The sequence below is a fragment of the Euprymna scolopes genome, chromosome 19, assembly GCF_053919585.1.
Source record: "Euprymna scolopes isolate OS-2025 chromosome 19, ASM5391958v1, whole genome shotgun sequence".
NCBI classification, from domain to species: domain Eukaryota; kingdom Metazoa; phylum Mollusca; class Cephalopoda; order Sepiida; family Sepiolidae; genus Euprymna; species Euprymna scolopes.
This window is the reverse complement of record NC_136500.1, coordinates 114,231,829-114,258,624: the sequence shown is the minus strand read 5'-3', so window position 1 is coordinate 114,258,624 and position 26,796 is coordinate 114,231,829. Positions and strand designations below refer to the sequence as shown.

The following is a 26,796-nucleotide window of genomic DNA, read 5'->3' as shown; positions in this document are numbered from 1 at the left end:
TTGACTCTCTAAAATTCTGGTCTTGTCCCTAGGAGGTAAAAAGGGGTAAAAAATTAAATGTGGATTTTTTAAAACTAAAATGAATAATTCTGGTTTATTTATTTCACTGTCTCGGATAAAATGTTTAGGTTATTTCCCTTTGATAGTAAAGTTTTTTTTATTTTTTTAATATTGTTTCTATTTACTTGCCTCCTCATGAGGGCAGAGTTAGACAAGGTCAGTTATTAATTTGGGGAAAATCTAGCTCCCAAAAAGAGGCACTCTGAATAGGAAAAAAAATAAAAATTGCCTCAATCTAGAAGGATATAATTCTATGTTGAATTTGAATGAAAATTGTGTTTTGGCACTTATGCATTATACAGACGGCACCATTGTTAGGGGTAATAACTCCAATTTCTTCTTGGAATAATTACAAAACACCCCCTCCCATGTTGGTTGGTTGGTTGGTTGCTTTTGTTTTATGGCATATCAACTCTTTTCGGGCTATTTAATGCCGACTCCAAAGATTTTGAAGAAAAATTTTTTAATAGAATATATTTATTGTTTTCAAGTTAGTTTCTATTTAACCCATAGTTGGCACCCTAACAGGTACTACCACTCCGGGTCAGAGTGGACCTTGGAGCAATGGTAATTAAAGAGTGGCTCCACACTCCCCAAAGTCCGCAAGCTGGGGCCTCACCACTGAATATAGTTTAAGGTCATATCCAGGACCCCTCCCATGTTAAATAATAGGTTTCTAAATAACGTTAAAAAAGAGCATCACGCTTAAACTTTACATTTACCAAAAAAAGTCATTGAATTATTTTCTCGTCTAAATTTAATAAAACATCATTTCTTGGTCAAATAACACACAAAATAAAAAATAAAAAATAAAAAATGAAATAAAAAATAACACAAAAAAACAAAAACAAAATGAAATAAAAATAACACCAAAATACTTGGAAACCAAAAATTGTGTAAAAGTGTAACAAAATATAATTGTAAAAACATTTACTGAAAAAATACATTACTATGCCTTTTGGCTAAGAGCAAAGCGTAGTATCTGTTCTGATACTACACATCCTCTTTTCCCTCAAAGAATATTGGATTTTTTTCAAACAATTTTAAAACATTTTTTGAATTTAAGCATCATTGGATTTTTTTTTAATGTAAAGAAAAAAATAGCATTTTAATAAAAACTTGTTTGAATTAAAATAAAACTATAACAAAATATAATTTAATTATTGTCACTGTTGAATTAGGTTGAAAAGTTGTGCCCCCTATCAGTCGTTCAATGAAACCCAACAAAACAAAATGACCCTGCCCGCATAATGCATAAGGGCCTTATATTTTGATTCAATAAATATTTTTTGAATTTTATTTTGATAAAATAAATGTTATGTGCTGCTTTTGCATTTAACAACCCACACTATTTGTTTAATAGTATTTACAGATCATATTCAAGTTTTAGCTAATCATTTTTATTAAATTGTTTTCTTAAATATTTGGCCTTGAAAAGTAATCATAGTCTGGCAACTGTGTATCTTGGCCGGTGTCATACATAAGTGCCAAACCCACTATAACTTACTTTTTTTAAGTATCATTTTTTATCATTATTACAAACATGGTTTAAGTAGCGATAATTAGTTTAGAAGAAATGCCAAAATCATTGCACTCTAAAGAATTTATGTGACTGAAATAGGAATTAATGCAGAAAATTATTCATTTTTTTTTTCATTTAATAAAAATTATCAGCATTACTCGGTTTTCTAAAGATTTCAAATTTATTTCTTTTTCATTTGAACAAAATTCCTATAAATTTGATAAATGGTTTTAAATTTTTTTTAGATGAGGATTGGTATTAATTTGGATTGTTTGTAGTTGTTCTTACAATAGAATCTTTTCTAACCCTTAGATTTTGCTGAAAATTGACCAAAAGCAAGACCATATGAATATACATCAGGAAACGTAAATTGAGAATTTGGGGAAATTGTGCGGCTGGAGCCCCGGGGTGTTTTAGGGGTAAAAAAAAAAAAAAAAAAAAAAAAAAAAAAACTCTTTTGGGGCTCATTTTTATTTTTCTCCAAAAATTCATACTTGTGTCTAAATAGGGGTTTTGAATAATACCAAATTCAAATTAACGCATCGTTTGTCATAAAACCGTGTCATTTGGCTGTTTTACCCTGATCAGGCCATGGGTTTAAATGGGGAAAATAGTCCAAATCAGTTGAGGCAGGGGCATATAGTTTTGGGCTTGTTATTGTTATTAATTGCTTATTTATTGAAATAAACGCAATAATGTTAACGACTAAAAATAATTTTTAAATCTTATTTTGAAAATTTAGTTACATAATTAAATTCATCAGAATGCATTTCCATTTCTTTGTAAACTAGTCATTAATTATTAAAAGTATTAAAAAAAAATGAATTACTTATGGCTCTTCAAAATTTGAAAGGAATTCAGAAGCCATTAAATTGTCGAATTGAAATCTGTCGAATAGAAAATCATTTAAATTAGCTTTGAAATCCTTAGCAAATTCTCATATATCAGTGATTGAACGTTTTTGAAGCTATTTACATCCAATAATTTTATAGAGCTTTAAATATTACCATAACAAAAATTATTTATGGGTTTGGAACAATTAATAATTTAATGAACAAACAATACCATAATTAAACTTGAATCATATTTATAAAGTGAAATAAAAATGAACAAAGTCGGTTAGGTAATTTTTACTTAAAGATTATCTATTCACATTTGTTTTAGTTTTTAAGTTATATGTAAATTAGGGAGAAGGAAGAGAGGTCCAACGAAAGATTATGATAGGTTACTTAAAATACTTAATGTGAATTCAACTAATATTTCTGTGATTTACTTTTGAAAATCATTCTAATATTCTTTTTAAACTTGTCATCCGTAGCAATTTCTAAACATAAAACATTCCAAGACCACAAATCATATAGCTTTGAACTGTTCAATTCAGTTTTACTATATGATGTTGTAATCAAAAGATTACAAACCAAACAAGTATGATGAAAGCTGTATATTTATCACATCCATTTCTGCAGAGATAATCATGGAATAATTTCTTTTTAGAATAATCAATTTCTTTACTAAAAGAAAGCTGAAACTTCAAGCAAAACTTCGCATAGAATTGAAAGAATGTGGCATTTAAACATGCCTGGATATCTCCCACTCTGCCGTAAGGACTCTGACAGACATATGCACGGACTTGGAGTTTACATTCGTAATACCCTTCCCTTGACTAGAGAAACAAACCTAGAAACAGATGATCAAGCCTTTATGTGCTTTAGACTAAACGTGCAACACAGTATTAGCTACTATTATTTTCTCTACCGCTCTCCCTCGACTCAGGACTGCTCCATAATAAACAAAGTATCTGACAGCATAGACACGGCACTGTCCCTCGACACTAGCGCACAAATGCATGTGTTTGGTGACTTTAATGTCCACCACAAAAACTGGCTTGGATTCTCTACTCACACAGATGCAGCGGGCAGCACAACCCATAGCTTCGCTATATCTCACTCCCTATCACAAATTGTTACGTTTCCAACCCGTTTCCCTGACCAGGAAGAACAACACGCATCACTTCTAGATCTGTTTTTGACCACAGTTCCCGATGACTGCATAACGAAGGCCCACAGCCCACTCGGGAACGCTGATCATGCAGTGATAATGGTTGAAATCGCCCTAAACTCTAGACCCAAAACTGAAGAGCCAGTGCTCAAAACAACGAGATATTATAATAAGGCTGACTGGGAAGCCATCAGGGAACTAATTAGAGATGCTCCATGGAAAAATATTTTCTCTCTCCCTGCTGAACAATGTGCAAACGAGACCACTGACTGGTTCAAAACTGCAATCGAAGCGCATGTTCCCATGCGGAAATTTTATAGTAAGCCCCACTCTCCCCAATGGTTTACGTCGACTTGTGCAACTGCCATTGCTCAAAAGCAGCATGCATACCGTAGGTTTAACCGACATAAGTCCAGTTCAAACAGACTGAAGTATATAGAAGCTAGAAATAACGTTAAGAAAGAAATAGCGACAGCTAAGAGAGAATTTACGGAAACCACTAAAAAGCGCATCGAAGCACAAAAACTAGGAACTAGAGACTTCTGGAAAATCTACAACAGTGTAGTAAATAATGGGCAATCAACAATTCCACCACTAACCAACAATCACGAGGTTGTCTCCTCAGCAACCGACAAGGCTAACATGCTTGCCAGTCGGTTTGCCTCAAACTCCACACTGGACCCTTCCAACCACCCCCTACCTGACTTTCCTATGCGGACAGACGCCACACTAGACGATCTGAAAACCACCCCTGCTCAGGTGCATGCTATCATAAAAAACCTTGACACCTCAAAAGCATGTGGACCCGATCTTATCCCAGCTGTGCTATTAAAAAAGTGCTCAGCCGAAGTAGCTCCAGTTCTCTCCAAACTCTACAACAAATGTCTTAATGAAGCCTGCTTTCCGGGCTGTTGGAAAACTGCTTCTGTTGTACCAGTATTCAAGAATTCTGGCGAAAGGACAGACCCATCAAATTATCGCCCCATTAGCCTCCTCCCACTTTTTGCCAAAATATTTGAGACCATAATTAACCATGCTCTAGTCCATCATCTTACAGATGCTAAACTACTGATTGACAAACAATATGTATTTAGACAAGCCCGTTCCACAGCAGACATCCTCACTGTGATCTCTGAACGTATATACCATTCACTGGACAAAGCGGGGGAAGGAAGAGCGGTAGCTCTAGATATATCTAAGGCTTTTGACAGGGTATGGCATGAGGGTCTCCACAGTAAAATCAGATCATACGGTATCACTGGTAGAATACTTAACATAATTAAATCCTTCTTCTAAGAGAAAAATCCAGGTAGTCCTCGACGATCGCACATCTAAACAATATGATATAAATGCGGGAGTGCCCCAGGGTTCTATCCTTGGACCTCTATTGTTCCTGATATTCATAAATGACCTCCCCGACAACATTGCCTCTGAGATGGGTATATATGCTGATGACACTACACTCTATGGCAGACACGACAGGAAGACGAATGAACACATTTCTAAAGAAATGGCAGAAACACTAGAGGAAGACCTCCAATCTGTAGTGGAATGGGGACAAAAGTGGTTGGTCGCGTTCAATGCTGCCAAGACTAAACTAGTCTCATTCAATAATTACAAGAAACCCTCTCTACCACCCATAGCAATGGCCAACGACTCTTTATCTTGAGAGTCCATCTTTCAAACTCCTTGGCCTAACGTTCACAGGAAACATGAGTTGGAACAATTACATTGAAGGCATTGCCAGGGCCGCTGCAAGAAAGGTAGGCTCTCTCTACCGTGCTAGAAAACTACTAACACCCGAAAGTATCCTGTACCTCTATAAGGCCACCATTCGCCCATGTATGGAGTATTGCTGCCACATCTGGGCTGGTGCATCTGCTACTAGTCTCTCGCTCCTTGACAAGGTTCAAAAGAGAGTCGCAAACCTGATAGGCCCTGAACTGGCATCTAAGCTTCAGCCTCTGTCCCATCGACGAAATGTTGCATCCCTCTGCCTTTTCTACAAGTATTTTAGTGGTGAATGCTCTGACGAACTGCAATCACTTGTGCCCCCACGACGCGAGCACCCTCGACAAACCCGACAGGCTACTAGATCCCACCCCCACACTGTAGCGGTCCCTAGATGTAAAAGATCTTTTTACTCCAATAGTTTCTTCCCTAGAACCGCAAGACTCTGGAATTCCATTCCAGGTCCCTGCTTCCCCAACAGTACTGACATGCAGAAGTTCAAGTGTAACGTGAACCGACACCTTGCTGCCCAAATCCCTACATAGTACCCCAGTAGTTGTTGCCCCTGATAGTAGCCCCCTACACCAAAGTGGCAATTTGCCTTGTTTGGGGTGAAAATGTAATAAAAAAAAAAAAAAAAAAAAAAAAAATTATAAAAGTGTCTTCACATACCATGAGGCATCTGAACGTTCGCGGCCTTCAACGGTGTCTTTAGGTTCCATGTTGTTAGGCTACCATCAGAATGGCTGCCCATGAACTGTTTGCCGTCAGACCACCAAGATAAAGACCGCAATGCCTGGAAGTAAAAATGAAAAGATTAAGTAAAATGGTTAGTAGTAGTAGAAAATCCAAGCAGATATTGATAAAATAGTGGTGCAGTTAAAGATTAATGCTTGCCTTTAATTTACAAGCACACACAAACCATAATACTTGACTTGCCTTTAATTTACAAGCACACACAAACCATAATACTTGACTTGCCTTTAATTTACAAGCACACACAAACCATAATACTTGACTTGCCTTTAATTTACAAGCACACACAAACCATAATACTTGACTTGCCTTTAATTTACAAGCACACACAAACCATAATACTTGACTTGCCTTTAATTAACACAAAAAATGACATTTTTTTTGACAGCTTAAAGTTTTCAAAATTATTTTCAAATTTCAAAGATCACGATCATATCTAAACAAGGCAATCAGCCATTTTAATCGACTATTGATAGATGCAAAAATGGCTGATATCTGTTTACATGGTAACCTTTAAAATTCAAATAGGAAGTAATTTTTTGTTTGAATTAAAGTTTACATTCAATCATCAAGTATTATGGCCCATTTGTGCTACTAAATCAAGAAAAACTTGACTGCGCCCCTTTAATAAATCTCATTAAGATTCAAAAGACAACAGAATTTTGATGGAATACTTACTTCAGGTGTGCTAAATCGACATTCGGCTGTTTTGCTCTTTAAATCCCACAAGACCACTGCACCCGATTCAAAACCAATCAAGAGCTAAAATTGAATTAAAAAAAAAATAATCTTAAATTTAAAATAATTTAAATATAATCATAATTTAACAGTAATAAAATGAAAAATAAAAATCAATGTGTTATTGAAAGAAAAAACAAAGTTACATATGAATTGAAAGAAGAAATGCACATACACACACACATATATATATATATATATATATATATATATATATATATATATATGTATATATATCAAACAAAAATATGTGACCAGATGGAGCATTTCTTGCTAGTCTGAGAAGATATGATAAACAAACATACCAAACTGACCTCTAAATGAGGAGGTAATGATCGAGCAGATAGTATCATGGTGAACGCCTTCCCTCCTCCTAAAGGAGGGAATGTCTAAGATGATGACATGACAACAAAACTGGTAGTACATGTAGGTGATATAATATCTGGGAGGATTATCCCCACATCCATAAAAATGGAGGAGGTAATTCCTGAGAGGAAAGGCTCATGACGACAAACACAACAGCATGCTACCCACACTCATTAAAAGTTAATACAATAATAGATTAAACCTTTTTTTCATTCATTTAAAAATGTCACACCATAAAAAGATTGATGCTCTTATTGCATTTTAGCTAAGGTCAAAGTGCAGTGTCTGTTCTCAGCATCACATCAACATCAGGTGTTATTATCGATGAAAATATTGCATATTGTATATATATAAATATAGTAGAACCCCAGGATATGGTGGCCATAAGATACATTTTTTTTTCAGGTTATGATGTGGAATACAATGTTTTTCCCGCCCCTGGTTATGATATTTGCCCTGCTTTACAGTGTTATTCATAATGTTATTTGATTATATACATGTGTATCATATACTGTACTGTATTTTGTTAACAATTGTTAATGCCACATTTCGGGGGTTCAGCTGTATTAAAAACTATGACAATGCAGAAAATTAATTTATTAGAAACCATTTATAAAATAAATATGCAAATTAAGAAAACCTAACTGTGTTTGTGCGTACTTGCAGCATTTCAGAATCTGATATATCATAAAATGAAACAAGCAAAATTTTTATTGATGTGAATATGCTTAGAATAGATTAGCAAAAAAAAAAAAAAAAAAAAAAAAAAAAAAAAACTGTCATTTATTTATTTATTTAAATATATAAATTTATAAAAATTGAGGGTATCTGAATTTTCACACGGCCTTCAACTTCACCCCTTTAGATAAAAACTAAATATAGTCTCTTACACTCAACAACCATGTTCCAAAATTAATAATGATCAGTTAATTAGTTTAGGATTAAATCCAGTAATGTTTGAATGAAGCCATAAAAGTAGGTGTGGTGCCCTTCACTGTTCCTTCCAAGTGAATGTATACCCATGTATCTCGTGAAGAACTGATAATTATTGCCTCAATTTTAACTTCAGGGCGGTGTTCAATGAAGAACGGTTGGATTGAAGAGCGAGAACAGCAGCCAGGCCTCCACTGGAAGAGTGTGGAAAAGACTGGGACCTTGGTGAGACTTTTTACCACCCACACCTCAAGGAACACCAATATCTGATGCTGGTGAGAAATCAATGGTAAGTCGCTGTTTAGATAAGGTGAAGGCGCCCATGTTGGCTATCAAAAGAAGCGGAAAGCACTGGAAATCTGAGGCGACTTGTTGTCATTCAGATTTTATTGTCAATGAGGGGCTGCTGGTGATAGACTGTGAGAACTCCCAGTGAATGAATCATAATAGAACATAACCCATTAAATAGCTGACAAAGTTATAATTATTTAAATAAAAAAGAAATTGTAAACTTCAAATTTATTCAGGTGTTATTTGTTTTAGTAATGTGATATTTGATCCTGTTTGTTTAAAATCTCTTTACAGATTTGAAGATCTAGTACCTTTAACACAAAGCAGAGAGCTGCGTTCATTTCAAGTCAAGACCAGTATGGTATCTTAATTATTGACAGATAAAAACGTATTTTCATACAAATGTTGAAAGCCGGAAATTAAAAAATTTTCATTGCTTTTACATAGCGATAAGTATTCATTTTTATAGAGAACCAAAACAAAGGTCTTGATGAAGATGGCTGGAATTTAACTGAGACTTTTCATAAGATATAACAATAAAGCTATAAGATATAACAAAGCTTACTTTTTCACTCAGGTTTACATTGCTTCATAAAAATTGAAATAACGAAACCAAATTTTTTATGGCTTATCAAAAATTTGGCACAGACAAGCAGTGGCCAATAGACCACAGATTTGGAACACAACATCAAATGTTTTCCCTATAGATATTGGGCAGGCGGCTTTATGATTTACTTTAGTTGTTTTATGGCATATCAACCCTTTTCGAGTTATTTAATGCTGAATTCATTAATTTTTGGCAATTTTTTTTTTTTAGTCTTTCAGTTCTTTATTTGTTCAAATATTTATTCATGATGTTTCGTTATTTTGTAGAGGAAATTTTATTTTTTTCGACTTTGCAGAACATGACTGTGTTTTGCAAAAGGAAAGGAAAAAAAAAAACAAAATCAATATTAGGTGCATTTTAGGTCAGGAAACCAGTTTCTTCAGACATCCTGATCATGTAGCATTGGGGGGGGGGTGATTATGTCGGTATGAATCAGAAAATCTGACATAAATTGTATGCGTTACTGCATTTCTTAATCTATATATTAATACCGTAGTACATTTGATGTACGTATGTACGTACGTGTGTCATGGTTTCCAGATTATAAATTATTCAAATCGGGAGACCCTGTTCATTAAAAAAAAAAAAGGATAGAAGGTGACAATATACCATAAACATTAAATTAGTATATAGATACGCTAATTTAATGTTTTTAATGTTATCACCCTCCACCCTCCCCTCCAATAAGTAAGATCTCCTGATCACTGGAGACGCAATGTAAAAAATAAATATATGAAACTAAATGATAGATGATGTCGCTTTATAGCCATACATGACCCTAGAATATATCTTCTTGACCTTCTGGTTAGGATCCAAAGGTGGTATCTGTTCTGTCTAAATATGATATAGTGATATCGTGGGGTTTACGTCTATGCCGGGTGTCCATACAATGGAAATATGTTACAGACTCTTATAAGGATATTGAAGATAAACCGTAATAACCAGATATATTGACACTACATGAATCAGATTACTTCGAAAAATACATTTACAGTTTTAACAAAAGGGCTACAAAATATTGTGGAGTCTCCATTCATGCTGAATGTCCACAGAATGCCCAGTTGCAATATGTTACATATGAAAGATATCGCTGTAGAATTTCCACAGGTCCCACTAGTATGTATAATTACAGTTGAAAGAATAGGTCAAAAAATCACTTTTAATCAAACCTATTCGTACCAATATTATTACATTCTTGAAAAGAAGCTGCCTTCTTTGTGATGATGTTTTCTACAAATAATAAATCTAAAATGTCCTTCAATAGTTGGTGTGAAAGGAAACGTAAATAGTTATTTAAATTCACCAACTCAGAAATTTCATTTTCTCTGCCTTTTAAAATTATTTGATTTTATGTTTCAAGTCTTTTTACATCTGCTCGATGCGCTAAGGTTGCTGGAAAAATGGTAGGATCCTTCTACTGCTCCAGCAGATATCTCACTCCTGATGCAATTCTCTACCTATATAAAAGCCAGGTTCGGCCAACGATGGAGTACTGTTGCCACATCTGGGCAGGATCTACTAGAAGTAGCTTACCCTGCCTCGACAGAGTTCAAAATAGACTTTGTAGCTTAGTGGGGAATGCCCTTTTCTCTTTCCTGCAACCTCTTTCCCACAGAAGAAACGTTGCGAGCCTGTCTCTGCTTTATCGTTATTTTCATGGCAAGTGCTCGTCTGAGCTCCAACTATGGTCCTCACCTCGCCAAACTTTCATGAAAAAACACTCATTTAGCCAAAACCACTATCAATAATTTCCAACACTCTTTATCTGTACCTAAACCTAAACGTAGATTCCATGAACAAAGCTTCTTTCTTATAAATGCATGCCTTTGGAACTCTCTTCCGTTTGCCTGCTTTCCAGCTGAATACAATTTGATTGTCTTCAAGTCCGACGTAAACAAGTTCTTGATGAACCCCCCCCCCCCAGTAATCCAATTTACAAAATTTACACTACTTATGATTACTGCGCTATAATCCCACTGACTAATGTATACCCATTAACCCTTATCCTCGAGTGGCCTCCAGACTTTGATAAGTGGTGACTCCTTTGTTAAAAAAAAAATCTTTTTGTCATCTTTAGGAAACATAAAAGTAAACTTTCTGTGCAGAAATAAAATGGAGAAAAATCTGTTCAACATATCTATTAAGAAAAAAAAACAAAAAAAAAAAACAGACATTCATATATGAACAAATACACTTATAATAATGCGGAATATATCAGTTTTATCTGAGAAAAACTCTTTGGAAAACAATAGAAATTTCAAGCCTTGATAAGTGGTGACGCCTATGTAAAAAAAAAAAAAAAACGCGGAGTAGTTTCCAGACATGAAAAAATAGAACTAAACCGGATCAGAACATATCCGTATTTGATATGGATATGTTCTGCTTCAGATTTTACTATTGATGGAAATCATAACTGATAAAATATATTGGAAGATTTATAAAAAAGTTCAACTTTTGCTTTACACATTGTCTTATGTTTTTTTTTTTTTTTTTAAAGCAACCACGAAAAGCTGAAGGAAAAAAAAATTGAGGTGGTTTTCGTTTTATTTAAATTTATTGTTACATCTGCCCATGCATCTATGCAGTCCTGTCTATTGATCAATATTATTTCAGTTTGAAAACAGCACAACCGAGCCTCAATTACTGCTTCCTCCTTTTAAGACATTCATAGCAAGAACTTGTCTTTATACTACAAATGAAAATAAGTTTTTCTTCCTCTTTGTGCCTAAATCAAATGTAATTTCCATAGACAGAGTTTTTTTCTTTCAAGAACAGCTCATCTGCAGAACACATTATCAGAAGACTGTTTCCCTGCGAGCTACAACAGTCAAATTTAAATGAATCAATAAATACAATAACATTATAAACAATGCTAAATAATCATAATTTAAATTTTTTTCATTCCATTCATTTTCAATCCTTTCATAATATTCTCTATCATTTAATTGACAATCTATACATTCCATTAACCCTTATCCATAAGTGGCTTTTAGCCTTAACAAGTGGAGACTCATTAGTATAAAAAAAAATTAATTTCCGTAGGTGTGCAGTCACTCAATGCACTCACGCACACACACATGTGCGCACGCAAATAGCAAACCATTATTCATTGCAATTTTCCCTGCGCATTCTGAAAAAAAACCAAAAAAAAAAAACAATCTCTCAGCAACGGCACAATTTCAAATACGCCCAGGCACTTTTCTCAAACAACAAAAGTAAAAATAACATATGTTTAGCGGACGTAGCTGAAAGCACCATCACGTGACACAACCAGCCAATGAGAAAATTAAGAAAATAATCTTTTTAACGAATTTCCAAACGCCAAAATATCAGCAGAAGCTAATGCTCTCTGGAGCCGGTCTGGATCTATAAAAAGAGCATTTTGCGCCCAAACGAGTCAGTCGACCTTTTGTGCAGCATGGTGTAGACATTAACGTCCAACGTGGACGGGTCGACGTTGAACACGCATACGCCCAACAATTGATTCCTCCACATGGAGACGGACTTGCTACCCTAATGGACTTTTTACCCTTTTATATCTCTCCGCTAAGTAAGCAAAGGATTTTTATATTGATTAATTCTTCCTTAAAAAGAACAGTTTTCTTCTTTACATAAAGAAAGATTTAATTACCCCGTCATCTTTCACAAAGAAAACAACCTTTGCTGTTCATTTATTTACCTTTGTGTGATAACCTTATTGTTGTTGTTTAAAAAATAAAGTAATCACCTTATTGTTGTTGTTTAAAAAATAAAGTAATCACCTTATTGTTGTTGTTTAAAAAATAAAGTAATCACCTTATTGTTGTTGTTTAAAAAATAAAGTAATCACCTTATTGTTGTTGTTTAAAAAATAAAGTAATCACCTTATTGTTGTTGTTTAAAATATAAAGTAATCACCTTATTGTTGTTGTTTAAAAAATAAAGTAATTACCTTATTGTTGTTGTTTAAAAAATAAAGTAATTACCTTATTGTTGTTGTTTAAAATATAAAGTAATTACCTTATTGTTGTTGTTTAAAATATAAAGTAATTACCTTATTGTTGTTGTTTAAAAAATAAAGTAATCACCTTATTGTTGTTGTTTAAAAAATAAAGTAATCACCTTATTGTTGTTGTTTAAAAAATAAAGTAATCACCTTATTGTTGTTGTTTAAAAAATAAAGTAATCACCTTATTGTTGTTGTTTAAAAAATAAAGTAATCACCTTATTGTTGTTGTTTAAAAAATAAAGTAATCACCTTATTGTAGTTGTTTAAAAAATAAAGTAATCACCTTATTGTTGTTGTTTAAAAAATAAAGTAATCACCTTATTGTTGTTGTTTAAAAAATAAAGTAATTACCTTATTGTTGTTGTTTAAAAAATAAAGTAATCACCTTATTGTTGTTGTTTAAAATATAAAGTAATCACCTTATTGTTGTTGTTTAAAAAATAAAGTAATTACCTTATTGTTGTTGCTTAAAAAATAAAGTAATCACCTTATTGTTGTTGTTTAAAAAATAAAGTAATCACCTTATTGTTGTTGTTTAAAAAATAAAGTAATCACCTTATTATTGTTGTTTAAAAAATAAAGTAATCACCTTATTGTTGTTGTTTAAAAAATAAAGTAATCACCTTATTGTTGTTGTTTAAAAAATAAAGTAATTACCTTATTGTTGTTGTTTAAAATATAAAGTAATCACCTTATTGTTGTTGTTTAAAAAATAAAGTAATTACCTTATTGTTGTTGTTTAAAATATAAAGTAATCACCTTATTGTTGTTGTTTAAAAAATAAAGTAATTACCTTATTGTTGTTGTTTAAAATATAAAGTAACAACCTTATTATTGTTGTTTAAAATATAAAGTAATTACCTTATTGTTGTTGTTTAAAAAATAAAGTAATCACCTTATTGTTGTTGTTTAAAAAATAAAGTAATCACCTTATTGTTGTTGTTTAAAAAATAAATGCGGTGCATTTAAATCGTTTGTTTCATTCTCTTTTTTTATTATTTTTTTGGGGCGAGGAAATTTAATCTCACTTAAATTTCTGACCCCCACTACATAGGTAAGCATGCCGATTGAATAGAAGTGTCTTATTTTAGATATATGTAAGCAAGTCAGTCCATTGGTCTGTCAAGCTTCAGTCTAAACAGTATTTTTAGATGCATCTTCCTTAGAGGCTCTGTCGGTCTGTCCATCATGCTAATATCATTTATGTCAGTCTGTTACATTCACATTTTAAGTTGCACTTTTATCACTAAACAATTGAAAATACCTTCTTAAAATGTAAAAATTAAATTTTGAGTTACATATTAAAACAAACAAGCACATCGTTCCAAAAAAACAAAACAAAGATGAAATTAAAAAGCTATTAATTTGTCTGAAATGGTTGAGAACGTAACCACTGTTTGATCTTAGCAACAAGATGAGCAGTTACAAACTTTTTGGGAAAGAATTACTGTGGCGTAGTAGCAAAAATATTCAATACAGTAGAACCCCGAGATACAGCATTAAAAATTAGTAACTAAATACAGTACAGAATACATATGTATATAATCAAATAACATTATAAATAACACCGTAAGGTGGGGAGAAATACCGTAACGAGGGGTCGAACACATCGCATTCCACATCGTAACCTGAAAAACCATATTCTAGGGCCACAGTATTTTAAATATTTTAAATGGAAGAAAGAAAATCTGACCAAATCCTTCTTAAAATGCATCTATCCAATCTGCATGGTTAGCAATGATATTTTTCAAACATGTATAATAGACCGACTGAGGGACAGTAGTCTTATTAAGAGTTCATTTTTTTTTTTATTGGACGGGGGGGAGGGTGCATCTAAAATAAAAACGTTATTTCAAACTTAAACATGACAAAGCCTCTTACAGATCTCGATGAACATATCTAATAAACTACTTTGATTTAATCCGTTGATTTGATTAGTGTATTTAATAATATTTCTATCAAAGTTTAACAAACTGACGGAGATTGTCCATGGACATATATATATATATATATATATATATAAATAAATAAATAAAAAACGACAAAAAATAAAAAGAAGCAAACAAACATCTGACAAAACTATGAAATACTTGTTCAATAAGGATGCTGATGTAGCGATTACAAATGTAAAGTGGAATAAATAGACAGTATTAATGAGAATTAGTGAGAATATGTGTGTGAGAGAGAGGACACTTCTCAACCTATATACTCAATGAATTTTTAATCTACAGACTTGAAATTTGGTATATAGGATATTCAGATATGTGGAAAACTTTAATACATTTTCATCCGTATAAGAAGCGCTGCTAAGAGGTCAAAATTGAAAAATTGGTATGTGGGAGTAGTCAGATTTTTTTGTTTGCTGTTTCATGATTGTGCATGTGGGAATGGTTCACATTACAGATTCCTTGTGTTAAGTATAAGTCTGTTTTGAAGATTTTGAAGAGTGTGTCACGATGGTCTAATGGTTATCGTACTTAACTCGCTGTCTTTAGGTTTTGCCTTTGATCTCAGCCCAAGCATTTTTTTTTATCCAAAAAAGTAAACTGTTTGAAAATACATAATACTCGCATGCGCATGTCTCAGTTTCTGTATGAATGAAAATATAATCATGTGTATTTTATGACTAGGCAATGCCGAGCGACCTGCAAAATACCTATAAAGTTGAGGGTTTTTTTTCACACTGACATTGATATTAAAAGCCTACTTTTTTTATTTAAAAACTGTTAAAACAAACTTTTTAATATACTTCAGTCATTGATATGCAAAGCTACTAGATGAAGGCTAACTAATTTGCATATTCCTTTGAAAAATGTGCATTCATTAATTATTATTTTTTATGGTTTCTTATTAGATGATTGGTTTGATTCCACTATTACCCAAAATTCTATTCACGCATAGTTTCTACGTTTTCTACAATTGTGTAAAATTTAAGATGAAAACGTTATAGCAGATGAAAATATATATATAAGCGACTTTGTTAGTGTTTGTGCAAAAATTCTCCACTAAACTCCTTTCTGAATGTTTAGTGTACAAAGTTTAGATTTGAATATTTTAATATGTAGGGTATTTGGACCTTTACCACACTTTCGATTTGGTTTTTAACCGGCAAAATTTGCTGCTAAGGAGTCAAAACTGAAAACAAAACAGTTGACCATGGCAGGGTAAGTCGAATAAAATAATATTCCTGTAAAATTAAACATTTATAGCTCAAAATCGCTTAATTTTTAATCTTTCATATTAATCTATCAGTAGCTCAAACGATAACAACATTGGATAGATAAATAATGACTAAGTCTGGAGTGCTGAAAGTTCTGGTTTTGATTCTAGCAAATTGTACCCAAGTTGTATAAGTTTTATAACTTAAAAAATCATTACTATATATATATTAGGTAAAATATAATAATCAATAGATAATTGGCTCTATAATTATAAATAAGAAATGCATGAATTAAAATATGATATTTATGTGTATTTTACGATTGGGCAATGCCAGATGGCTTGCTGGTTATATAAACAAAAAAGGCCTACCCTTTTTTGTTTAAAATGATTCATGAATATTTTCCATCTCAAACATACCCACATCAACTAAGATCTTTCCAAATAGATATTCCTTAGAATTTATGAAAGAAAAATTTGTCATTTGTGCTAACTGTTCAGAATATTGAAAGCATGACGTATGGTTGGACAGAGAAAGCACTTAAGATTTTAGCAATTTGGAAGCATGCAATGTTTATACATGTTCAACAAGATAAGTACTCGATGGCGCTCCAAGGAATTATTCATATGGATAAACCAGTTCTTGTTTTTAGAGTGGAGATGAACTGGTGGTAGATAAATTGAAGTAATCAAACTGAATGGAATTCAGCTAATGCCAAGCTAAAAGACGAAGACGGAAATTGAAGTCCACATTTTAAAGATTTCATGCATTCTTTCAAAGAAACAATTTCAAGACTATTTAAAGGTAATTACCTACCAAGTTGATCTCGGAGTTAGCTGTCGACTATAGGAAGCAGATTAATTTCAAGACTTACAAACCATCATAGGTTTTATGAAAACATCTTTTAAAAGTTAAATATTTATATCGAAAGAGGTTTCATTTCAGCTGCATGTTTACTGATGTGTTATTATAAACTTAAGCACTTTTATAATTTAAATTACCTTTGGTTCCTTAGCTATAATAAATATTGTAGTTATCTCCCTTGGCCGAAAGTAGCTGTTCCACCATATTAACTCGATTATAGTCAGAGCACGTGTATTAATTTTAAGTTGATAAAACATTTATCAAAGGCATTCCTCTTTTCTCTTTCTTCATTCTTCTTTACACAACACCACGAGCACAACAGACTGATCTCCTTTTAGATGCTAAGTCATGTTATGATCACTTTTCCTGGATGTGTGGAGTTCCAGATCACATGACCACAGTGCAGTTAACATTGGTTGATTTAGTCACATGGTCATTGACATAAAAGAGCTGACTCAAGAGCATGCTTTTTTTCTTTTTTTTTTTTTTTTTCCATTTTTTCATCGGGCCATTTTCGATTTAATCACTAAAACAACAACATTAATTTATCCAGAGACCAAACTAATTCTGGAACATGAAGTCATCTATTAATAACCAGACTATTTTTTTTTTTTCAAGGTGTCTTGGAGATTGCTTGCTACATACCAGTTAACAGGAGAATTTATAGAGTTCAGAGTTTTTTCCCACATTCAATATGTCTTATTTCAAAATCCCTCATTTGATAGAACCAACTCCATTCACTTCCTCAACAACAAAGGTGTCTCTCTTCAAAGAATATTTAAGTTAAAAAGGAAGAGAAATTTCCCTTTAATCATACATACATAACATAGAATTCTTTTCACAATGAATAACAAACTTTTTTCAGACATTCATGTTACTATATATAGTCAGTGTCCAGCCATGGATAAGTACACTTGAATTCTGCTACAGACAGCTACACATGTATATCACATTCACTGCAGTCAAAGTTGATTTCGCATTATCATTCAGATTTTACCACCAGAATATTATTCTACTTCATAAGTGATATTTGTATGATATATATATATATATATATATATATATATTAATTTTAAGGAGATTAGATCAACAGTCTAAAGAGCATAGTTTATTTTAATGTATTAGCAAATGCATTAATACAACTAAAAGAAAATAGTGCTCGTTGTAATGTAGATATATAAGCTCGATAGGCATATATATCCTAGAGCTATTTTAATATTGAGTAAAATGATTGATAATTTATAATTAAAATTAAAAATCGGTTTCAAAAGGAAAAACAAACAAAATCAATAAATTGTACGATCGTTTCGGAAACGATGTTTTTATTGAGATAGACAATAAGTCTTGGACAATAAGTTTATCATTTGATTTTATAAAACAAAGTCTCCTCATCAGCAAAAAGAGTGGTTGGGGGTTTAAGGACACCAAAAATAAAACTAGCATTTTTTAAGTAAGGCAGATATATCTTTAATTCGCCCGTCAGTATCGTCGTCAATCCATTCATTGGGCTGATTTTAAATGTATATATAATCATCATAAAAATTTCACTTATAAAATAAAATAATATTCTCTCACATTCTAGAGGTTCTATTGCTTATTGCTCGTTAGGTAAGCTTGCCGAGTATAAAATTCCTACTTGTGACATTATATATATATATATATATATATATATATATATAGTGCAAAATTTTGTTGAAAATTCAATGACTCACGTTTTCTTTTTTATAACCTTCGTTTATTTCCTGGATTTTTCCATTACAGCTGTTTCATTAATAAGTTGGCAATTTTATGATTTATGTTTCCGTAAAAATATCCTGTCCCCACCAACTTCTTCAGATGTTTATCCATTAGATTTTTTACAACAAATGGTATATTTTTTTAACATGCTGGACATCGTATTCGGGTAAAAAGATTTCCACAGCCATGCTTCCTCACTTCCTCCATATATATATATATATATATATATATATATATATATATATATATATCTTTTTATTGTTTACATCTGCTTTTTGTATTACCTTATTTCTTATGTATTTACTTAAAATTGAGAGTGAAATATCTCTACAAAGCTATACATGTAAACAACTCCCCTCAGACTAACATGCTTGGAATTGTAGAATTGATGGATTTTACACTCTAAACACAGAACCCTGACTTTAGGGCTAATCAAGAGTATTAACTAAGTATTCATTGAGTCAGAATCCAATTTTTCACATTAAAACTTGTAAATTTTAAGGTTCAATTAGATTTTGACGGTGAAAAAGTTGAAAAAAAAAATGTACATACAACATCTCCATTGTTGATCTACATTGTTTAGTTTTCAGTCTAAGTAAAATAATATTTTTTGTCTTAAATTTTAAATGAGTAGAAAATACAGTAAAAAGCAAAAATAAAGACAACTTTGAAGAATACGTTAATTGCTATTTTATATGGTTTTATTGTTTTACTTTGTAAGTATATTTTTTAATTTACTTTTTTTTTTGTATTTTGAATATGGGGATAATTTATATGAAAAAGAATCTTTAGCATTATTTAAATCATTCTGCTGTTATTGTGATTACATAAAAATTATTTTAAAATTACAGTTAACGATTATTTTCCTTTACTTTTTGCAACATCTATGAATTTCATTACCTTATTAATTTATGGAGGTAAAATTCATCAAAATTTGGGTATTTGTCCAGAATTTTCGCTAGATTATTAGAAACAAAAATGTAAAAAAAATCTGAATGATGTATGTACCCATGATGGAAAGAAAATATTGTATTTCAAAAAACAAAGTAATAAAGGGAGATAACCCACCATCACTTAAATTTGAAAGATTCTTTTTCTAATGCTTATGAATTTCTATTAATCCCTTAAAAATTATTTTATGAAAATAAAATTATTTGACTGATTTTTAGAATACAATATATTCTGTCATGAGTACGCATGTACATCATATGGGTTTTTCTTTATTTTTATTTTTTAATATAAGGGGAATTCTGGACAACCACAAAAATTGTAAGATTGAAGTAATGTAATTTATTCTATAATACGTAAGATCTACTTCAATCACCGTGAAAAGATAACTAGCTAACATCAGCTCTGAACTTAAAAAAAAAAAACATTTATTTTAAACATAAAAGAATTTTACTTCTTGTGTACATCTTTATAAAGTTTGATTTTCTGACTTTTTTTTTTATAATAGCGAACATAAAAACAAAAATCATTTGTCACTTGGTTAATGTCCCCTGGCAATTTATGACTAAGGAAAATAATAAAAAATTTTTAAAATTAAAAATAAGATCGCAACACAATCAATTTAGTTAATTTTTATGTTAGTCTGCTTCTATCATTCAAAATCAAACACAAAATTAAAAAAAATTTATAACTTAAATTAGTTATAATTTTTAATTAAATTATTTTCCTTGGATTTATGTCTATACTTTACTAACGCTTTTATTAAAATTTAAAAAAAAAAGTTGTTCTCTTATATGCTTGTCATAATTGCTAACTAAATTACGCTAGCAAATTACAGATTAATTTTAAAAGATATTAGTTTTGAAGATAATTTAACCATTATTCTATCATCAGGTTTTATGCAGACTGATGCTTTAAAAGCGTCTTCATCCTAACAGTCTTCTTAACTAGAACAATTATTTTCATAATAATTTAAAATAAAACCGAAGACGTTCAGTTTTATATTATAATATATATATATATATATATATATATATATATTAGTATGTATGTAGTTCAAAATTATTTGAACCGAATGAAGGGGGGAAAAAAAGGGGGATAAAAAGAATTAAGTTAACGAAGATATCTTTTGGCCGATTCTTTTCAGCTGTAACATCGGCGGTTTAAGAGATAAAAAAAAAAAATAAAAAAATAATATCGAGGTCTAAAGACCAAAATTAACGAATGAGGGGGTGAAATTAATAAATGAAGTTTGGAGAGACGGAGAAGCATTCTCAAACTACACCCATAAGTTCTAGATTATGGGTGTGTTCTTTTTGCTTACACAGAGTTGGTTTTCGTAAAATAATCGTGACCGTTTGAGCAGTTGAAAAGAATCGTCCGAAAGATATCTTTGTTAATTTAATTCTTTTTATCCCCCTTTTTCATACGTTTTTGCCCCTTCATTCAGTTCAAATAATTTGAACTACACACTGGTTTTGGAGATTAGATTTTCAGACTTTGTAGTATTTCTTATTGATTAAACATCAAAAAAAAGTCCTCAATTTCAATGATGGCATTTCCCCCAGAGCTATTAAAATCCTTCATATATATATATATATATATATATATATATATATATATATATATATAAAGCAATGTTGTCTATATGTATGTAGTTGTGTCATGGCATTGCAGTTCAAGGGCTGATTTAAAAAGTCATACTAATTGCAGATTTGGAATCAGCAGGTTCAATCCAATGTTTTTATCGATGTCAGAAGTTCTTGAATCATTTTGTCAACTCATTATTCAAAATTAAAAGTATGTAAAAATAACAGAAAAAAAAGATGTTCTGCCATTTTAAACATACGCTTTCTTCTCGACTGAACAACATACTTATAAGAATCAACACCTTTTCAGTACCTATAAGAAAAATAAGCATAAAAATAAATCAAAATGGTTGACCTTTTCATCAAATTATTCAAAGTATTTTACTTAGAACTTTTCTTTATGCTATTTTTGCATAATAAAACTATTTGATATCTATGCAAAGCGATCCATGTGCCAAACTCATAAATACTATATGCAAGTTAAAAAGAAAAACTATTTTCGTCTGTTGTGTAGATAAAATATTGGCCATCAACTCAGTTTTATGCCAACTTTCACGGTTCAAATCACATACTAGACATTTTTTTTGTTGCAAAGTATTACAATTAATTCCTAAGAGATATTGATCATCATAAATCTACATGTTTTATTAATTATTCTATATCAATTTAAAGTATATACCCCCCCCCCCCAAAAAAAAAAACTTATTTGAACTGGCATGTCAAAGAGAAAGGTTTGAGAAAGCCTACATTGATGAATACTTCAACGGCCATATATATATATATATATATATATATATATATACTAGCAGGAAACCAGGTATTAATCAAGATTGAATGAGAAATTCTATATCTCTTTATATGTAGCTCATATAATATTTTGTTATTTTTATTTATCTTTTTTTTGTATATACTATAACATTCAATTTTGGGTGTCGGCCAAGAATGTACTCAGCATATATTAGTTGCATACATAATTAAAATAAATTTTGGTAAATTTATAGTTTCATTCTCTTGAGACACAGCGATCATTTCACAAGAATGAATGAGGACCCTTGCAAACTTGTGCTCCAAGCCCCGAGCCCCTTATTAAGATCTCTATTTTAAATAAAATTAAAAGAAAAAAATTCTATAATTCTTAAATTGCAAATAAAAGACAAACATGTCCTTTTCATAAAAAAACATTGTTTTTATGAAAAGAAAATACGTTTTACTTTTATTTATAACTTTAGAATTATAGAAATTTTAAAAAGTTGTTTTTTTTTTTTAATATTTTAATTGGTTCAGGGCTTGCAGCAGAAGTGTGCAAGGGATCCTCATTTATTATTGGGAAATATGAATGCAGACCCCACAATAATAATATACTCGTCTAGATCAAAATAAGGGATGCAAGTAGCTAATAATAACATGAAAAAGTTGAAATGGAGATGAATTTTCCAACGTAGCCCTCCCTCATCCTTCGTCTGTGTGTGTGTGGGGGGGGGGCAGCACAACAAATGACCTTTTTTCTTAACAGCTCCAATCAGTTTCAACAAAGAAAATCAAAACTAAGAGAAAGACATCAAGTACATATGTGGAGATAAAAAAAACAAAGTCATTCTTTGAAGTCATCTAACTCTCCTACCCATAACATGAATCATTTTAAGTCTTTATGACAAGCTTACCATTTTCAAAGAGAACTGTTGTAAAAAAGGAAGACAAGATGGAGAGTATACGTGGAAGAGAAAAAAAAATGGGAAAAAGTGAGAAAGAGAAAAATAAAGAAATAAAATCCAGTTAATCATAAAACTCAAATGACCTTGTAACGGGGGGTGTTGTAACCCAACATCCGGTTTACGACTCCGGTTGCACATGCGTACATAAACATAAACCCCATAATAATAAACGCGGCAATAAAACGTATTGTTTTACTGTGTACGTTTTCAACTTCCCAATTTTTTTTTTGCGTTTAAATTATCCAAATAAAAAATTGTTAAAACTTTCTTCTTTTTTTATTTATTTTTTTTTTTTTTACATCGTTCATTTCCGTATTACGTTTAAGTTATTTTAATTTATTCTCCATTTTTTAATACACCTTTCTTAAAAAACATTCATACATTTTCTTCTACACTACTAACATAAATAAATAACCCTGAAAAAACAAATAAATAATCAACGCGACAATAAAACATTGTTTTACTGTGTACGTTTTCAGCGTCCCAATTGTTTTTTTGTGTTTAAATTAAAAGATATATCAAAATTTGAATTTAACTTTAATTATTATGGTATTTATTCAGTGCACATTTACTTATACGTATGGCAATCCACTTATAATTCAATGGCTGTAAGTTTTTTTTTTTTTTTTCAAAAATAAACAATTATAAATAGAACGACTCCTAGAAATCTATCTATATTCTTTTTTCATTTTGATATACTTTCATAGAAATGTTTCTGCTATATCACAAAAAAAACCAACTATTTTCTTTATGTCACAAATGTCACACTCCTACATTAATTCCATAGCTAATATAACATACTGACCCAATGGGTCACAGGTAGTCTAGTAAGGACTAAAAATAAAGAGCTAAACTCCTAGCAACTTAGCAGAAATCGCATTCATGGAAGTTCTAGTGTTTTAAGCAAAATTAACCTTTTCTAGATTTAAAAAAAAAAAAAAGTTGAAAACTCATATCACTGAAAAATGAAATATAACACTGGTCAACAACAAATTTGTTATCTGCGCTTTTTAAGCTGACTTTAGAACAAATTTGATGCACTGAATCCAAAAATCATGTTGCCTTTACTAAATCAGGTCAAATTTTTTAAGTATAGCCACATGTCATTTTTGACATTTTTGTTCACATGTATGCATGTGTGGAGCATTTTAGAAGTTGGTCGTAAAAAGCCATGTTTTGAATAATAATTATTTTAATGACAAGTATTCAGGTCTAATAGTTCTGGGTGATTATGTCGAAAAGGGATCAGTTTGAAGCCATAAAATCTAGAAATCTTCAAAAAAATTGGTGCTCAACATACACAATGCGGCAGGAACTGGTGCCTTGCAAAGAAAGGAACGTCATGTGGGCAGAGACAAATTACTCTTCTCACCGCTGCACAGTAAACTTGGCTTAAATGGCTCTGGACAAGAATAGTGATTGCTTCACTTGCTTGTGCCAGACTTTGCCAGGCTTGACAATGGAGAAGTTGAAAGCTGGCATCTTTGACAGTCCTCAGATCTGGCAGCTCATCAGAAACCCAGAGTTCGAAAACTCAATGAGTGAAGTGAAGTGAAACTGGAAGCATGGAAAGTATTTGTTCTGGTAGCGAAGAACTTTCTTGGCAGCAATAAGGCCAGAAACTATGCAGAACTTAACGACATGCTGATTACTTTCACAAACCCAGGATGCAACATGAGCGTCAAGATGCACCACCTAATTTCACATATGGACCGGTTTTCTGAGAACCCAAGTTCAATGAGTGATGAGCAGAGGAAAAAATTCCATCAGGACATAAAAGAGATGGAGACCAGGTATCAGGGTCACCGAGATGTAGTTGTGATGGTTGATTACTATTGGAATTTAAAGAGCGACCCCCTGAGCATTCCAGAAGTTTGAACAAACAGAACTTCAAGTCCTGAAGTTTAAACAATATTGAAGCAATGTTCAATTTATGTGCACTTACCTTTATCAATACCAAGCATTCAGTTCAGTAATTAATTATTCGATCATGTAATCAATATATAGTATTGGCAAAACATTTTTTCTCTTAAAAACATATTTAGGATGATATGTATTTGCTAAAAATCAACTGATAATGCCAGTAAAATGTAATCGATTTTCTCACAAGATTTAATTTTTTTTTTCCAAAGCAACCTAGCACAAAAACCTAACCTGATGGAAAGAAAGATGTAATTTCCTGATTCAACATTGCAAAAATACCCTGAATCAGTTGCAGAAATCTAGGCAACATTCAAAAAGTAAAAAAAAATTGTTGTCCAGTGTAATTCAAGTATCCTAAGTAATGTAGATTAAGAATAAATATGGTTGCAAAATCTATTTGCATAACTCAAGGGAGAGTTTGTGAACAAACAGATAGCAATTACAACTTATACTAAGAAAAAAACCAAACTTATTCCAATATGTGTAAAAAAAGATTCTACCAACAAAATAGTTTAGCACCATCACATCCCCTTCACAAAGATTAAAAAGACATAATGCTACTAAACCCCATGTGTAAAAAAAAATTCCACCAACAAAATAGTTTAGCACCATCACATCCCCTTCACAAAGATTAAAAAGACATAATGCTACTAAACCCCATGTGTAAAAAAAAATTCCACCAACAAAATAGTTTAGCACCATCACATCCCCTTCACAAAGATTAAAAAGACATAATGCTACTAAACCCCATGTGTAAAAAAAAATTCCACCAACAAAATAGTTTAGCACCATCACATCCCCTTCACAAAGATTAAAAAGACATAATGCTACTAAACCCCATGTGTAAAAAAAAATTCCACCAACAAAATAGTTTAGCACCATCACATCCCCTTCACAAAGATTAAAAAGACATAATGCTACTAAACCCCATGTCTAGAAACCTTATTCCGATTTTGACCAAAATCATTGCATGATTTTCATTCTAAAAATATCTAAAATTTAAAACTTGAGCTTAAAAAATTGTAATTTAGGTAATCTTGTTTAATTCGAATCTGATGACTACAGATGAAATTTAATGCAAATCTGAAATATTTTAATTTTCAAATGGTACGTTGTACCCATATTATGCCGTCTAAAATCTTCTTCAAATACTCCAAAGAAATAGAAATTGGGGGAATATTTATTAATGTCTAATACCTTCAGAGTTATCTGAATTTTCACAAAAGGTTTTCACTACCCTCATTACCCCTTCTCATGAAGCTAAATCAAACTAAATATAGCCTGCATTAACCATGATTACATATAGCAGCTGTGTGCCACCTCCAGAATCTGCATGGAATTTCAAATGGAGCTCTTTGTTTAATCTACGGGGGTAGGATGTTCTCATTCTGCTAGCCATTATTGGGTAGAAGTCCTACATAATTCACAATTGTTATTTTGGCACCCGCAATGAGGATTGAACTTGAAGCCTCCAGAAGATTATAACGTTTACAACTGATTTTTACCATGTACTTTACTACGCTACTAGTCTTTGAGCGCAATTCTAATATGGAATTTTGCAGTCTTACACCCGTTTTTGTTTTTAGATGGAATCCAACAAATCTGGATGAAACACTAAAGGACAGCATGCGAAAACTCATTTTGTATACCATACATAAAGGTTTTGTCTGAAAAAAAATTTAAAGAACATGTAGTCCATATGATATGAAGACACTATTTCAACTCTTAAAAAGTCTCCTATGTAAGTAAAAAAAAAAAAAACATTACTAAGAAGTATGCATATAAGATTTCATGTAAATGTGGAAAACTACAAAAGTCACCCACTAAAAATATGGTTAGAAGAACATTGCAAAGTGTTAATTAAAAAGTCAAG

The 26,796-nt window shown here is 31.6% G+C and overlaps 1 protein-coding gene across 8 annotated transcripts in view; it reads right to left on the bottom strand.

Annotated features, from left to right (window-relative positions):
- LOC145239883 (syntaxin-binding protein 5-like) overlaps positions 1-26,796 on the bottom strand; it is a 678,091-nt gene that overhangs the window by 267,958 nt on the left and 383,337 nt on the right. For all 8 annotated transcript variants that reach the window (XM_080103493.1, XM_080103494.1, XM_080103495.1 and 5 more), the window contains exons 7-8: positions 6,746-6,829; positions 5,984-6,107 (exon numbers count right to left, since the gene is read on the bottom strand). In XM_080103493.1, coding sequence (XP_079959619.1) covers positions 5,984-6,107; positions 6,746-6,829 — 208 coding nt within the window. The remainder of the gene's footprint in view (positions 1-5,983; positions 6,108-6,745; positions 6,830-26,796) is intronic.